The 14,858-nt window shown below is 35.5% G+C and overlaps 1 protein-coding gene across 2 annotated transcripts in view; it reads right to left on the bottom strand.

Annotated features, from left to right (window-relative positions):
• Nucleotides 1–14,858, bottom strand: part of CNTN1 (contactin 1) — a gene marked incomplete at both ends in the record, with an annotated part of 185,035 nt that overhangs the window by 51,861 nt on the left and 118,316 nt on the right. For both annotated transcript variants that reach the window (XM_084255481.1, XM_084255480.1), the window contains 2 exons: nt 2,487–2,721; nt 5,097–5,167. In XM_084255481.1, coding sequence (XP_084111607.1) covers nt 2,487–2,721; nt 5,097–5,167 — 306 coding nt within the window. The remainder of the gene's footprint in view (nt 1–2,486; nt 2,722–5,096; nt 5,168–14,858) is intronic.

A 14,858-nucleotide genomic window follows, 5' to 3' on the forward strand; every position in this document is an offset into this window, starting at 1 on the left:
GCGAAGCTGCCCACAGCCTCTGCAGCGCCGGTTCTATCCCTGGCAGCTAGCGAGGGTCCCACATGGTGCGCAGACCTCTCCTGCCGCACCCGCTGCTCCCCTCAGCAGTTTATTTCGTCACTCTGCCTGCTCTGCTCCCCGCTCTGGCTCTGGTGAATTCTCTCACCCTCCCTCGCTTCTGACTGTACCCAGTGCTTATATAAATAAATAAATAAATCTTTAAAAAAAATTCTTTACAGTTCACTTTCAATTTTTTCTTACTTTCACTTACATGACTTAGAAAAACCTAATAACACTTCACTCTTTTATGTTTAAGCTAAGGTCTTTTTTTTTTAAAGATCCTTTGAAACAAGTTGTGACATCCACTGCCACTGGGACTTAGGAAAGCTTTTTACATCTAATCTTCCAACTGGGCATCAAGTCAAATATGTATCAAAAAGGCCTCTGTTTGGCTAAAAAAAAATAATTTACATCCTTCATGAAAATTACATAAAGAAACTAAGGAAACATTTAAGTAGGGGGTCATCATTTTTTATTATTTTTCATTAACAAGCCATAATCCTCTTTTATGTTAAAAATGCCCTACATGTAAAAACTGTTGCTTTTCCAAACCAAGGTAAACATGTAGCAGTATGATTGATTTCTTAGTAGGAGAAGAAAAGATGAAAACGTATACAAGTTTCGGCACATGCAGGTTTTATGAGACTCATGAAACATTCAGGAAAGAAATATAATTAAATACAGATGGTCACGACACTGAGCTGACAGCCTGACCTTCTGCCTGATTACTTTAGCATCAAATAAATCAGTAAAAGTCGATACTGAGTGAGAGGATAACTTGTGAAACGCTTTTAATTTTAATTTATTGTGTGAGATGTGCTAATGTTGTCCAAACTCTCACAACTTAGTCAAGTTATCATAACCTGCTGAATCAGAACAAGTATAGAGAATGTGAGATTGTTAGGACTGAAGAGTTGTGAATTGATTATAAACTTAAATAATCTCCATCATTCATGGTATGTATTTAGTAGAACTAGTTAACTTTAAGTGGTGTGTATATGTGTGTATGGACATGGGTGTGACTGCTTTACATGTTTGTATGGGAAGGAAAGTTCATGGATGTTTTGAATATATGCTACATTTTTAACCGATATGAAAGCTAATAGCTGTATGAATGAAAAGAACATTTCCATTCTAAGGGATAGCTGAAAGTTCATTTGGGGCTGAAATAATGCTAATTAGGTAAATGAATAAAGTGCTTGATATCAAAGAGATGAGAAGAGTACCTGACATAGTTTTAAGTTTTCAAACTCTCTGTTTTTTCTTTTTTTAAAAAAAAAAATATTTATACAAGCACTGGGTACAATCAGAAGCGCAGGAGGGTGAGAAGATTCACCAGAGCCAGAGCAGGGAACAGAACAGGCAGATGGATGAAATACAGTGCTGAGGGGAGCAGCAGGCGGCAGGAGAGGTAGTGTGCCATGTGGGACCCTCGCCGGGTGGCCGGGAATCAACCAGTGCTGCTGGGGATCGAACCGGCGCTGCCAGGGATAGAACTGGCGCTACAGAGGCTGAGGGCAGCACCACCAGGGAGGCCCTTCAAACTCTTTTTCATTTGTGTTTCTCACACGAGTGCAAAGGGAAAACTTGCCAAGGTCAAATGCTATAGGTCAGAAGACAGTGAAATATCTATTTGCTTTTCTATCCATTGTGTTATTTACTTAGTGCACGTGAGTGCAGAGTTATAATAAGGAGGTCCTATCTTAATGGGAAAATAATAAAAAGAATAGCAACTTAAATATGAAGTCATAGAAATCAATGTAGCTATACTTAATCTAAAGCTATATATTATTCATCACATATATGAAGTTCTGTGTGAGCATGCTCTCTTCAGTTAGTTTCTAGAAAAACAGAGCAACTATAAAATTTTTTCCCAAAATGGCTCCCAAGGCAATTTTTTTTTCCTTTCCAAGAATAAAATAAATTCAATTGCTATCTGACTCATTTTTATTTAATTATGCCCAGATTCCTTCAAATAAAATTCCAGTATTCAATTGTAACAACAAAAAATTACAAAAATGTTACAATGACACGTATTTAGAGATAAATGGGGTAAATTGAAACAAAAATCATGTATGTTAAAAAAATCTGTAAGTGTTATTTTTTTATGAATGCAAAGACACACTATGGTTCCAAACAAGTATAAAGAATTTCTGAGTGCAAAATTATAATCAAGAGACAAGGGACAGTGGGCTAAGCCAATTATTTAGTGGCGATTTCCTAATTACCATAGCCATAACCTAACAGATGAAAACGCTTTGGTGATAGTCTTGTCATTTAGATGGAGAGATCAACATTTTATTTTAGTTCGGAATATATTCATAATACTAAAATAATCTTAATTAGGCCTAAATGACTGCAAACAAAATGCGTAGGAGAGAATTAGGTCTTTTCTCCCCCTTATGTTAATAAGTTCTGGCACCCACCGTCTTGTGCTGAATTAATAACCGCTGTGAGGCTATAAGGCCCATCTCCCTTGTTGTTGAAGGCCTTCACCTTGACTTGAAACGCGGTGGAAGGTCGCATAGTCTCGTCTTTATGGACATAGCGGCCGGTGTCTGGATTCGTGACGGTCACCTTTTTCCACTCTTCCCCATCGAATGGCTTAAATGCCACGATGTAACCAAAATTGTTGCCATAGTGGTATTCTCTCGACAAAGGCTGCATAGAAATTGTACTATTAGATAGGTTGAGAGATACAATTACCTGGGGATAATCCTATGCAAATAATAACAGTACACGTGGAAACAGGTACTTTGTAAAAACATACTTAGTTCCTGAGTCTATTATGTTCTCAAACATGTGATTTACTGTTTACCAACCTGGAGGTTACTAGAATGACCAGTGTAGGTCCCGCTTTCTTTGTTTCTCCTACTGAGGATGCTTTCCCACTTCATAAGTTCCCTCCCCCAATTTCTTGAGGTAAACATCACCTCATTTTGTTTTGTCTGGCCACACAATTAACCATATCAAGACTTTTCACCATCTTCATATCCCACCGCCCTGCTCTTTTCCCTTTTCGGCGTCATTGTTTCATACTATATAGTTCACTTGCTTTTGGATTTCACTGTCTCTCTCAACTGCTAGATGATAAGTTTTGTGAGGACAGTTTTATTTACCTCTTTGTTCTGAGAACCTAGAACAAGGCCTCAAGTAAAATTCATTTAATTGCATGAACAAATGAATTTCTTCAGGGTTGAAAAGCAATATTAAAAGTTATAGCCCACTTTAGAGTATCTGTAATGCCATGAAACACAACAAACTGGTCAGAGGAAAAAGAGAAGGTGGAAGAAACAAGGGCTAACTCTGGCTCACCTGGAGTAGCCTGACTTCGGGTCCCTGGCTGACTCTAGCACTGAGGCAAGTACTCTGTTGTATGATTTTTCCCTCTGTTTCTTATTCTTACACATGTCAATGTCGATGAAGAAGCCCTAATAATCCACTATTCATAAATACTAGCTTAAAGCTAGTTAGTTACAGTGCAAACTCATCATGTACTCATTTTCAGCCAATAAGGTAAATGTATGAATTGTACATGTACTTTTTTGCAGAAGAAAATCAAAGTTAATGTGTCTCAAGGAAAAACCCTGAACAAATTTATAACACAATTGCTGGGATATACTCATGTTAAACAGGAAGATATAGACATGCATAAAATTGAAGGTTAAAGGAAGTTGTACTTGGAATGAATAGTATAGATATCTTAAAGTTTGATCACAAAGGACCACGAAATGTGATTTACATTAGTAGAGAGCATAGTCTACTATTTCTATACAAACATTTTCTTACATAGTGTAGCTTTTGCAATTTAAAAAACATCAGAATCTGATAAGAGTTTTCAACAGCTAATAATTCACAGGCTTTATTCCCAGAGGATTTAAAACTTGAAGAATAAGGTTTCCAATTCTGAATTTTGTTACATACTCTCCATCTTATCCTGAAGCAAACACCCACAGAGCTTAAGGAAAAATCAAGCCATCGAGAAGAGTCAGGTGTTCTAATCCTTCCAATATCTTACTTTTATATGTCACATTGTTCCATAAAAATTCCAATAAGTAATTGAAGACTTGGAAAAGCAGCAAACAATTTTCTAAATTTTACTTTAAAATGTGATTTAAATGCTTAAGTATAAAAACAAAAGTAAAGTCAATTTATTAATCTGCTTATAAATCAATTGGAAAAATATAAAAATAAAACCAGCCATTTTCACCACAGTCCTAAGCTGTATTCTTTGTCTACTTGCAATGATTAGCTACTTAGCAAATATTAGCTAAAAATATTTTAATGCCTCCCTGGTGATGCAGCAGGTTGAGCGCCATACTGTGAAGCTGTCTACAGCCTCTGCAGTGCGGGTTCGATCCTGGCCGGCCGAGGGGAATCCCACATGACACAGCAGACCTCTCCTGTCTCACCCGCTGCTCCCCTCAGCAGTGTATTTCAGTAGATCTGCCTATTCTGCTCCCTACTCTGTCTCTGGTGAATCCTCTCATCCTCCCGCACCTCTGGCCTGTACCCCAGCTCCTGTATAGAAAAAATAAATAAATAAATCTTAAAATATATATTTTAATGGAATCACAGAACTATAAAAAAGTTCGTGTTATCACAACCTTTCCCGACCCTGCTGTCACTCTCACTTCCAAAATCCAGCTAAACTGCACTATTTTCATGAGATTGTAGTTTCTGATGTAAAGATGCCCTTTGGATCATCAAAATTTAATACAATGTTTTGAACATCTCAATAAGAAGTCACTGGGTAACTTCTAAAATGGATCTATCACAAGAGACTAAACTAGTGATCAAAACATATCTCTTAGGCCAACAGATCCCTTAACATCCAGGATCTACCTGTGCATAAAAACTGCCCATTAAGCGTAGTAAACCAGGCAAAACCTGATATGTAGTAAAAAAAATACTCATTTATTCTGTGCTTGTGTTTTGGGAATTTTCTTCTATACAAATTTATTTCAGGAAAAAAATGGATTTGAGATTAATATGGGTAAGGCAACCTATAGTATGTGTGATTTATTCATACTTACCGCCCAGGTTATGGTCAACTCTCTATTGCTTCCACCCCCACCTCCTACATCGGAAGGAGCCACATTTGGTGCTGCAACAAACATAAACACAACAACACAAATAAGGCGAGGTCATTTTTTTCCTGAGATTAGAGCTGGTATTCACAACTTAAACCATGAATTCTTTCTTTCACTAGGAAAAACAAGCTGCACACATGATCCAGTCAATTATAATAACAATGTTTCACAGTAGCTATAATAATCTGTTTTACTGCCAAGATAAAAATTGATTCAGTGCCATGGGAAATGTGCCAGTTTCTTTCAACAAAGGGTAGTGAAGCAAATTTGCCTCCCCCATCTTTCTTTTTTTCCTACTGTTTCCATTCAATTAATATAATTTTGAAAGAGTAGACGTTCCTTTGTTGGGAAAATATTTTCATACCTCTTCATACCTCTTTCTTTTCAATGGATATCCATCTGACAGTTTACTGCTATGTTAGTTTCATTTCAGTCTACAACTAACTATTAAAATGTTCTGTGAGTGCATTAACATAGGATAATTTTTTAAAGATTTATTTTTATGTATTTATGCATAGAAGAACTGGGGTTTCGGCCAGCAGTGTGGGAAGTGGGGAGGAGGATTCCTCAGAGAAAAAGTGGGGAGCAGAATAGGCAGATCTACTGAAATCCACTGCTGAGGGGAGCAGCAGGGGAGAAAAAAGAAGTCTGCTGTGCCCTGTGTGGGTCAGCTCTCTGTCCGAGGCTCAAACTCATGCCATGGTGGCTGGCAGTAGCTTGATAGCACTGAGACTTTAAGCCCTGCACCACCAGGGAGGCCCAATATAGGATAATTTTTTCCCAGTTATCTGGAAATATTAGCAATCTAATAGTGCTTGTTATTTCCTCCCAATTCCTAAATCTTTTCTGGTACCTTTTCCCATAAGTGCTTCCAACTATCCTCCACTCCCACCCCCTTATTTCATCCTTCAGTTTTTCTAATGGAGAGTCTATATATAAGTATCTTATGTAGAGAATCTCTACATAAGAATCACTCCATAATCCTGCTTTTCTCTTAATCTCCTTTACAACCTTTACTATAACTGAACTGCAAAGAACTGATACATATTTTTTGTACTTCACTTTTCACAACCCACAATCTATTTCCCCTTCTTTATATAACTAAGTTCATTCTCAAAAGTCACAAAATTGCTTCCAATTGCCAAGTCCAAGGGCATCTTGTTTTTCCCTGAGTTACTCTCCTTCCTTGAAAGTGTTTCCAGATACATCTTGCTGGATTTGTCAGCTTTACGTTATTGGACAATATCTTACTGGATTTGTACCTAACTGGAATTGCACAGATAATTAAAGCACAGTTTGTTCCTACACTTGAGGCATTTGTAGACCACCACATACTCAACTACATGGCTGATATGTGCTTATTTGTTTTTAAAGATATATTTATTTATTCATACAAGAGCTGGGATGTAGGTCAGAGGTGTGGGGCAAGGGTGAGAGGATTCACCAGAGACAGAGTAGGGAGTAAAACAGGCAGATCTACTGAACTACACTGCTGAGGGGAGCAGCGGGCGAAACAGGAGAGGTCTGCTGCGTCATGTGGGTCAGCTCCCTGGTGGAGGATCAATCTTGTGCTGCAGTGAGTGCCCACAGTGTCATAGTGCTGAGACTTACCCCTTGTGCCACTAGGGAGACCCTGATATCTGCTCTTTTTATAGAATAAATACCTTTTTTCCATACAAATGTTGTGGTAGAGTCTGGGTTATCATTCCAGATTAGCTGACATTATAAAGAAGAGATAAAATGTCAGTTCTTCCTTGAGTTTCCAAATATCTTCCCAAAAAGAAAGTCACTTTTCTCAAGTGCTTAAAACAAGGCATCGTGTTTCTGAATTGCAGATTCAAACAAATAATTTTGATTTAAATACACATACTTCAAAGTTTTTCCTAATGTTAGTCATGTAAATTCTTTAAAGTGTAATATTGCAGAGACCAAAAATAATTTTTCTTTATATCTATAAAACTATATGATTTCCTTTTGTGATGAAAAATTAACATGAAGCTTGAAAGATTTTATTTCACTATTCAACTGTCACCACATGACTGTTAGAAATGAAACTGAGTACACAGGGGTATTAAAAGATAATTTACTTGCAGCACTTTAGATAAAATATATAACGAAAGCTGGAACATTGAAAAAACTCTTCAAAATCCTTTAAGCCCTAAAATCATACTCTGAGGTTAAAACTTCACATGCTGTAGAAAAATAAAGAGCGTGTTGTTTTACAGTCATTGAATAAATCAAGTTTTGTGTGTTTAGCTCCAAGTACAAGTTCAGTAGTCACAAATAATTTCAAAAACAAATCTATAATAATTTATTAGGCTGCAATATTGCCTTCATCAGGACAAGTGTTATTTGTCAAAGCATTTCATTACAATCCTTCTCTTTAGAATCAGTATTCCTCTTTTAGAAGAGAGCTGAACTGGAGTATGTTTATATGAATGAACATTTTTCCATTCCAAGCTACTTATGCTAATATTTTCAAAGGACACTTCAAATAAGTAATTCAAAATTGATTTGGTCTTCACAGATCATGCATTGAACTCATGATGCTGAAAATAAAACCAAAAAAAATCACAGAAACAAAGGTAACTCTAGCTTCATAGTGTTTTTCTATCTTACTTGGATTATTAATTTCAGCCATTTAGGTTGGAATATTCAGTAGTACCTTTAACAGTAAGGAACACTTTTTCACAGGTGGAACCGAACCTAATCTACCTATTTGACATGAATCTAAGAAGAGATGGACTAGATATTCTGTATTTGCAGTCAGCCTGCAGGAATAGGAGGAGTTGACAGAATAGTGATTCCATTCAGGGAAGTAAATCACCCTAAGCACAGGAAAGTATTTAACTTTTGGCTCCAGGGTATTCAATAGAAAACAAACTGAACTTTCTTCTAACTATAAATCATTAAAAAGAATTTAAACAAATATTTAGGAAAATACTGAATTACTGAATGACTCATAAATAAAATTTATAATTTTACTGTGAAGGCTGAATATACCCATGTTCTCTTGACTAGTCTTTTTGCCATGATTTCTAATAATGGCTCCTTAATGATGATGTTTATACAAGTGCTTCTACATTTCATTCATAGATCTACAAAATATTTAAAATTGAAATCAAGTCAATGTTATGACTATTCTTACCTATGGAAAGAAATGAAAGCTGACAATTTTCCTCTTAGATTTGAATATTTAAATGATTTGCATAGAAGTACCTCTTTGGACTTTTGTATTTTATTCAATGATATACAATGAATCCTAGTTTATGAAAATTAGGGCACATAGGAAAAGAGAGTGATTCAAAATATACAAACTACTTAGTCTTTGCTAATTATTACTTTAACTTGTACAAGTCATTTTTATAGAAATAAAGTCACTATGATTATAAATTTTCACTTTAATTTACATCAAAATTTTATTGCAATTTATTTAAAACAAAATTTTTTTAGTAAGAGAGGTAAATGATTATATAAACAATGCTCTAAGTTCTAGGAAAGCAAGAGGATCGAAATCTTACATCTGCTTTTATTCTATATTAAAATATATGTTCTTTCTGAAGAGCTGTTTAATAATCAAATGAACTGGCTATTACTTAGATATTCAAAGGAGAGTATTTCTTTATAATACTATGATCTCCTGCTCTGATTGTACAGCCAGCTGCTAACACATGTAATGCATTTAACATGTTAAACTGGTGTTTTTTGCATATTAGGTAAAAAGCTTGTAAGGTTTGAAAGATTGGTAATTGACAATATCAGTGTCCTAGGGCCTCATCAGGCCCACATTGTAGATTTGTTTGTTAATGGATGTAGGATCCCCGGCCCTCCTTATTCTCAGGACTATTGTCTTGGAATCCAGGGTTCCTTTCTGCTTGTCAGCTAGATATAGGGCCATGCAGGGGACCCTTTCACCAAGAGCAAAACTCCAGGTATGAGGAACATACTGGGAAACCAAGATCAGCTGAAAAGGGCAGGTAGATATTAAAACAGAGATACTATGCCTTTATTAGCAGGAACAGTGGAGCCCCCAAGGCAATAGCCTCGGGTCACTCCACCCTGCTTACATTCCTTCATAGCCCTCCTCCATGGATGTACACCACCTGAGTACCTACCCCTATTAGTACTTGATGCTATTAGTACCCCTATTAGTACCACCCTATTAGTACTTGATGCTAATAAATAGTGACTGCCCTTGGGTCGGGACTGCACATTGCATCCTGTGTAGACCCTATAGGCTTCCCATTGCTCCACATGGACTTTGAGTAGCTCTCTCATCCTGCACTGTTTCCAATAAGTCACCTCTGGACAATGTTTGGATAAGTAGGAAAAAATGGTATAAACTGGAGTAAGCATAATGCACAAATTATTATAAAGAACCAAATCAATTAGGATCATTTGTTGATACCCAAAATTAATTTCTAGGTTATCCCTCAGTGTATTAAATGAAAAAGTAAATGCAGATGATAACTTTGTTTTCAAGCAAAAACAAATTATATTTGGTAATGGATTCTTCTAAATCATTATATGCAAATGTCATTCTTGCTTTGATCATTGTTAGATAGAAAGATCTTCAACATCCTGTATTAACTGTCAATTGCCAGTTAATTGTCTTACCCATCTTTTCATTCCTTTAGTCTTCAAGATTACAAATAATCTTGAGCATCAATTATAGATATTGTGCTGTGCTAATCACCAAAGATAACAATATAAATGAAATTGGATTGAGTCCTGAAAATGCTTTCTTTAATGTCATAGGAATTAAATGTGTATAACTACTTTTAATTCAACATATTGAATAGTTTTTTTGAATGAATGAATGACTAAGAAGCCCAGCTTAATAGACTCAGTTAAACTTACAAGCTATTTTTATGTACTTCACCTATTGGATCTGAGACAGATACTTGGAAGTACATATCCAACAACAGTATTACCTCCTTTCTACGGGAAAGGCAAATGAGTCCTGTGAGAAGTTAGTTGAGATTTCCCTAGTGGCCTAAGGGTTAAGTCTCATCACTATCACTCCTGAGGTCTGAGTTCCATCCCACCAGGGAGCTGACCCACATGGCATAGCAGACCTCTCCTGTCTCGCCCACTGCTGCCCTCAGCAGTGTATTTCAGTCAATTCTGTTCTGTTCCCCACTCTGTCTCTGGTGAATCCTCTCACCCTGAAGTTCTACCACCACCACTAGTACTATTACTACTGCTACTACTACTACTACTACTACTACCACCACCACCACCACCACACACACACACACACACACACACACAAGAAAACTGAAAAAAAAAAAAAAGTTAACTAGCCCAAGTTACAACTTCCATGTATAGAAACTGCCACTTCAATTCATATCCACTGATGGCTAATAGCAAAAATCTATACTGCACTTCTTTTAAAAAATATTTGCTATTTTCTGACTAATAACAGCAACTAACTTGACCATAGTTCCTTGCTAGATACAAAATATTTTCCTCAACTTTATGAAAAATAGTAAGAAGACAACAAAGCTAAATAAAAGGTAAAATAGATTCATTAAACAAGAAACCAAAGATCTACATAGTATGAAAATAATGATTCTGCTATTATAACTTTCTCTTTTTCTTCTTATACTAAATTGATCTGGCAAATAAATGTGAAAACAAACATGAATGCACCATTTTGGATATTAACTCACCAACTGTATCCGCATAACTATCAGCTATGGGAGGTGTGTGTTATAATGACACAATAGTTTGAAGGATGTTTTTATTATCTCTTTCTTACAGTCAAAACCAAATGGGTTACAATGAATTACAAACACATCTTCTAATTCTTCATTTGGGATCATCCATTTTATAATGCACTTGTCTGAATCCAAAGAATATATCCAAATGTGCACTGAGATCCTAACATTAAGCAATTGGACAGATAAAGGCATATGCTGCCTTAGATAATGTGGTGCCTTTCAACCAGTATAATGGGACAGAGGAGTGTCCTTTCCATCAACAAGGATCGGCCTTTATCTCACATAACAAATGCTAACATCTCTTAGTTTTTGTTATGACACATGTCAAGACAAACACCTGTATTCCTCGTTTTAGAAAGTATTTCTTATTTGTTCTGTAAGGGTGAAAAATGTAAGTGTCCCATTTTATGTATATTCAGTTGTTTAAAATCAGTCTGAAAGGAAAAGCAACTAAAAGAAAGTTTGCTGACTTTTATTAAAAGTTTTATTAATAAGATATATAAATGTCTTTATCATGTTAGAATTATATGAAATTGTGTGATTTATGTGTATAGAAATATACTGCAAAATTAGAGAGTAGATAACATTTTCTAATAAGCACATTAAGGTTAAAAATGAGCATCAACAACAATAATAAATACATTTTGCTCATCAAAAACACACAGCATACAATAATAATAATTTATCCATTTATCTCAAGGATAAAAGACCTGGAGATTCAATACCACACACTGCCTCCTAGAAATTGGTCTAGGAACAAAGCTATCAGAATTAGAAATCACTGAAATTTGTACACCTGCAACTCACACTATGTTATAAACCAACATTAACTCAATTAAAAAGAAAATAGAAAACTTCACATTAGGTTGAGCCCAATCTTAACTTTTCCATCTGTAAAACTAGAAACAATAACAATTTCATGAACTTAGTGTGGGAATTTGGTGGAGCAATGTAAATAGGGAGCTTCATACTGTGTCTGAAACTTTTACCACATAAACAATGGTAGCCATAAAATTGATTGATAATACATCCTAAAATATTTCTGATTAAAGATCAGTAAATCTGTTAGAGCTTATGGATTTATTTTACCACAATCAAAAGGAATGAATCATCCCATTATCTGATTATAGGCTGTATCTTGCACTGTGAATATCACTTTATAAGATTGTTTGACTCTAAAACATTTTAAAGGAGGTTCATTTTCTAAGTACAACAGAGAGGAAATTAATTCTTCAACAAAATACCACTTCAGCAAACATAATGTAAGAGGTAAAGACAATGACACCCAAAAGTTGTTGGTTAAAAGTAACGACTTTACCAAATTTTAGATTTGCTATCACTGTGAAAGGAGTTTTTCCAAGCATTTCAAAAGACATCATTGAGGTACAAATAAAACCTCGGAATTACATACAAACTACTGATAGCAAGCACATAAAATGTATCCTTACTTTCTAGCTATGGCGTTTACACACACACACACACACATATGGTATTGATATATATATGCCTGTGTGTATGTGTGTTTATGTATGTATGTATATCACATAAAAACCTCTATTACAAACACATGTGACCTTAGGATATAATGCTAACAAATTCATTATGGTGATACTGGCTGTGTGAATCTGTAGTCTATGGAACTTTAACTTATTTCTTTTGCAGATGAATAAATTAAAACAACAAAAAATAGTATTTAAGTCATACATAGTTCCATGGTTAAAACTGAAACCTAAACTTGATATAAATGAAAGAATTTTTAGAGTCCTGCTTGAGAAGGCACCCTGAAGGGAGAAAGCTCAATGTATAAGAAGAGGTATTAGACAAAACTGTACTTGAATCCTTAACTTTCCATGCAATTATATAAACGTAGGTAAACATTCAGTGTCTCTGAGTCTACTGCCCCTTAATGAACATTGGATAGTAATAACTACCTCAAAAACATTGTTATGAGAATTACAAAATGTATGCCAAAAATGTATGTCAAAATACATAGCACAGATCAATATTTTGGTGTTTATTTTCTTTCTTTGCTACAGAATCATCATTTCTAAATGGTAAATTCATGAAATTATATAAAACTTTAAGAAATAGTTTATTAACAGTCCAGTGAATAACATGGACTTAAGAACTAAATACATTAGAATTCATACTTTTATTCAGAAGTTATGCAAGAGGATTGAGGTAGCCATAAATATGGATAAGTGATAGCATAATTTTATTTTTTATTTTTGTAAGATTTATTTTTATTTATTTATGCATATAAGAGCTGGGATGTAGGCCAGTGGTGCAGGGAGGAGAGGATTCAGCAGTGACAGAGTGGGGGAGCAGAACAGGTGGATCTACTGAAATACACTACTGAGGGGAGTAGTGGGAGAGACAGGAGAGTTCTGCTGCATCATGTGGGTCAGCTCCCTGGCCTGGATCAAGCTCAGGCTGCAGTGGCTGGTGATAGTTTGATAGTACTGAGACTTTAACCCCTGCAGCACTAGAAAAGCCCCAATAGGATAATTTTAATGGCAGTCTGTCATTAATTTAAAATCATCACGCCAAATAAAACATTAAATTTTGGCAGGTATAGTAAAAATAAATTAACCGAAAATCTATAAAATCTTTTCGTTTTCATAGACATGAAATAATTTCAAAAAGAGTTATTATAAGAAACAGTACAATATTTTTGCCTAATAAAGCAGGGGAAGGGAAAATAGAGAGGGATACTTCTTGTATGAAAGATTTTTTAAATGAATTGGTATGTAGCATAAAAATGTGAACCTAAATAGGATGAACAGCCAAAGGTAAGCTGTGATTAAAAAGCATATTCAGAATGATACCTTATATTAAAAGAACACGTTATGGTTATTCTTCAGCAGGGCTGTGACTTCCCAATCAGCATAGGTCTGGTAACCCTCATCATATTCTCTACACTTCTTGCTCATCTTATCCTCCCTGCCAACCCTCCTCCATGTGCTGTTCAGTTTATAAATGTCTTTGAGACAGACAAAATTGTAACTTTTCTAAATCACAGAATCTGCATTCAAGATTCTGTCTTGTTAACATTCAGAATTGATATAAAAGTTTACAGTCAAGAAAAAGAAAAAAAAGTCACCAAAATTGGAAAGAAACTAAAAATGTCAAATTTGTAGATGACATATTATTTATACATACATGTACATACACACACACATATACATATGTTCCTTGACATCAGCCTTAGATATGTGTTTGGGGACTCAATTCCAAAGGCAAAGAAACAAAAGCAAATGCAAGTAAGACTACATAAAATTTAAAAATTTAGGCACAGCAAAAGAAACTTGCATTGAAACAAAAAGACATCCTATTGAATAGGAAAGATGTTTGCATACCATACATCTAACAAGGCATTAATATCCAAAATATATAAGGAAACCATAAAATTCAACAATAAAAAAAATCTGTTTAAAAATTGGTCGGGCCTCCCCTGGTGGCGCAGCGGTTGAGCGCTGGTCTGAGAAGATGCCCGCAGCCTCTGCAGAGCCTGTTCAATCCCTGGCCACCAGCAAGGGTCTCACATGGTGTGCAGACCTCTCCTGCTGCTTCTCTCAGCAGTGTATTTCATCAGTCTGCCTGTTCTATTCCCCGCTCTGGCTCTGGTGAATTCGCTCACCCTCCCACGCTTCTGACTGTACCCATTGCTCGTATAAATAAATAAATAAATCTTTAAAAAAATAAATAAATAAAAATTCTTCACAGGGTCTGAATAGATGTTTCTCCAAAGAAGATATGCAGATGGCCAACAGGCATATGAAATGATGTTCATCATCCTTTCATTATCAGAGAAACGCAAAACCAAACAAGTTATCACTTTACACCTGTGAAAATGACTATTATCCAAAAGACAAGAGAAAAAAAAATTTGGAGAGGATGTGGAAACAAGGGACCCCTACACATTGTTGGTGAGAATGTAAATTTGTTTAAACATTATGGAAAGCAGTATGGAGAGTGC

Source organism: Talpa europaea (assembly GCF_964194135.1).
Source record: "Talpa europaea genome assembly, chromosome: 15".
Classification (NCBI taxonomy): Eukaryota; Metazoa; Chordata; class Mammalia; order Eulipotyphla; family Talpidae; genus Talpa; species Talpa europaea.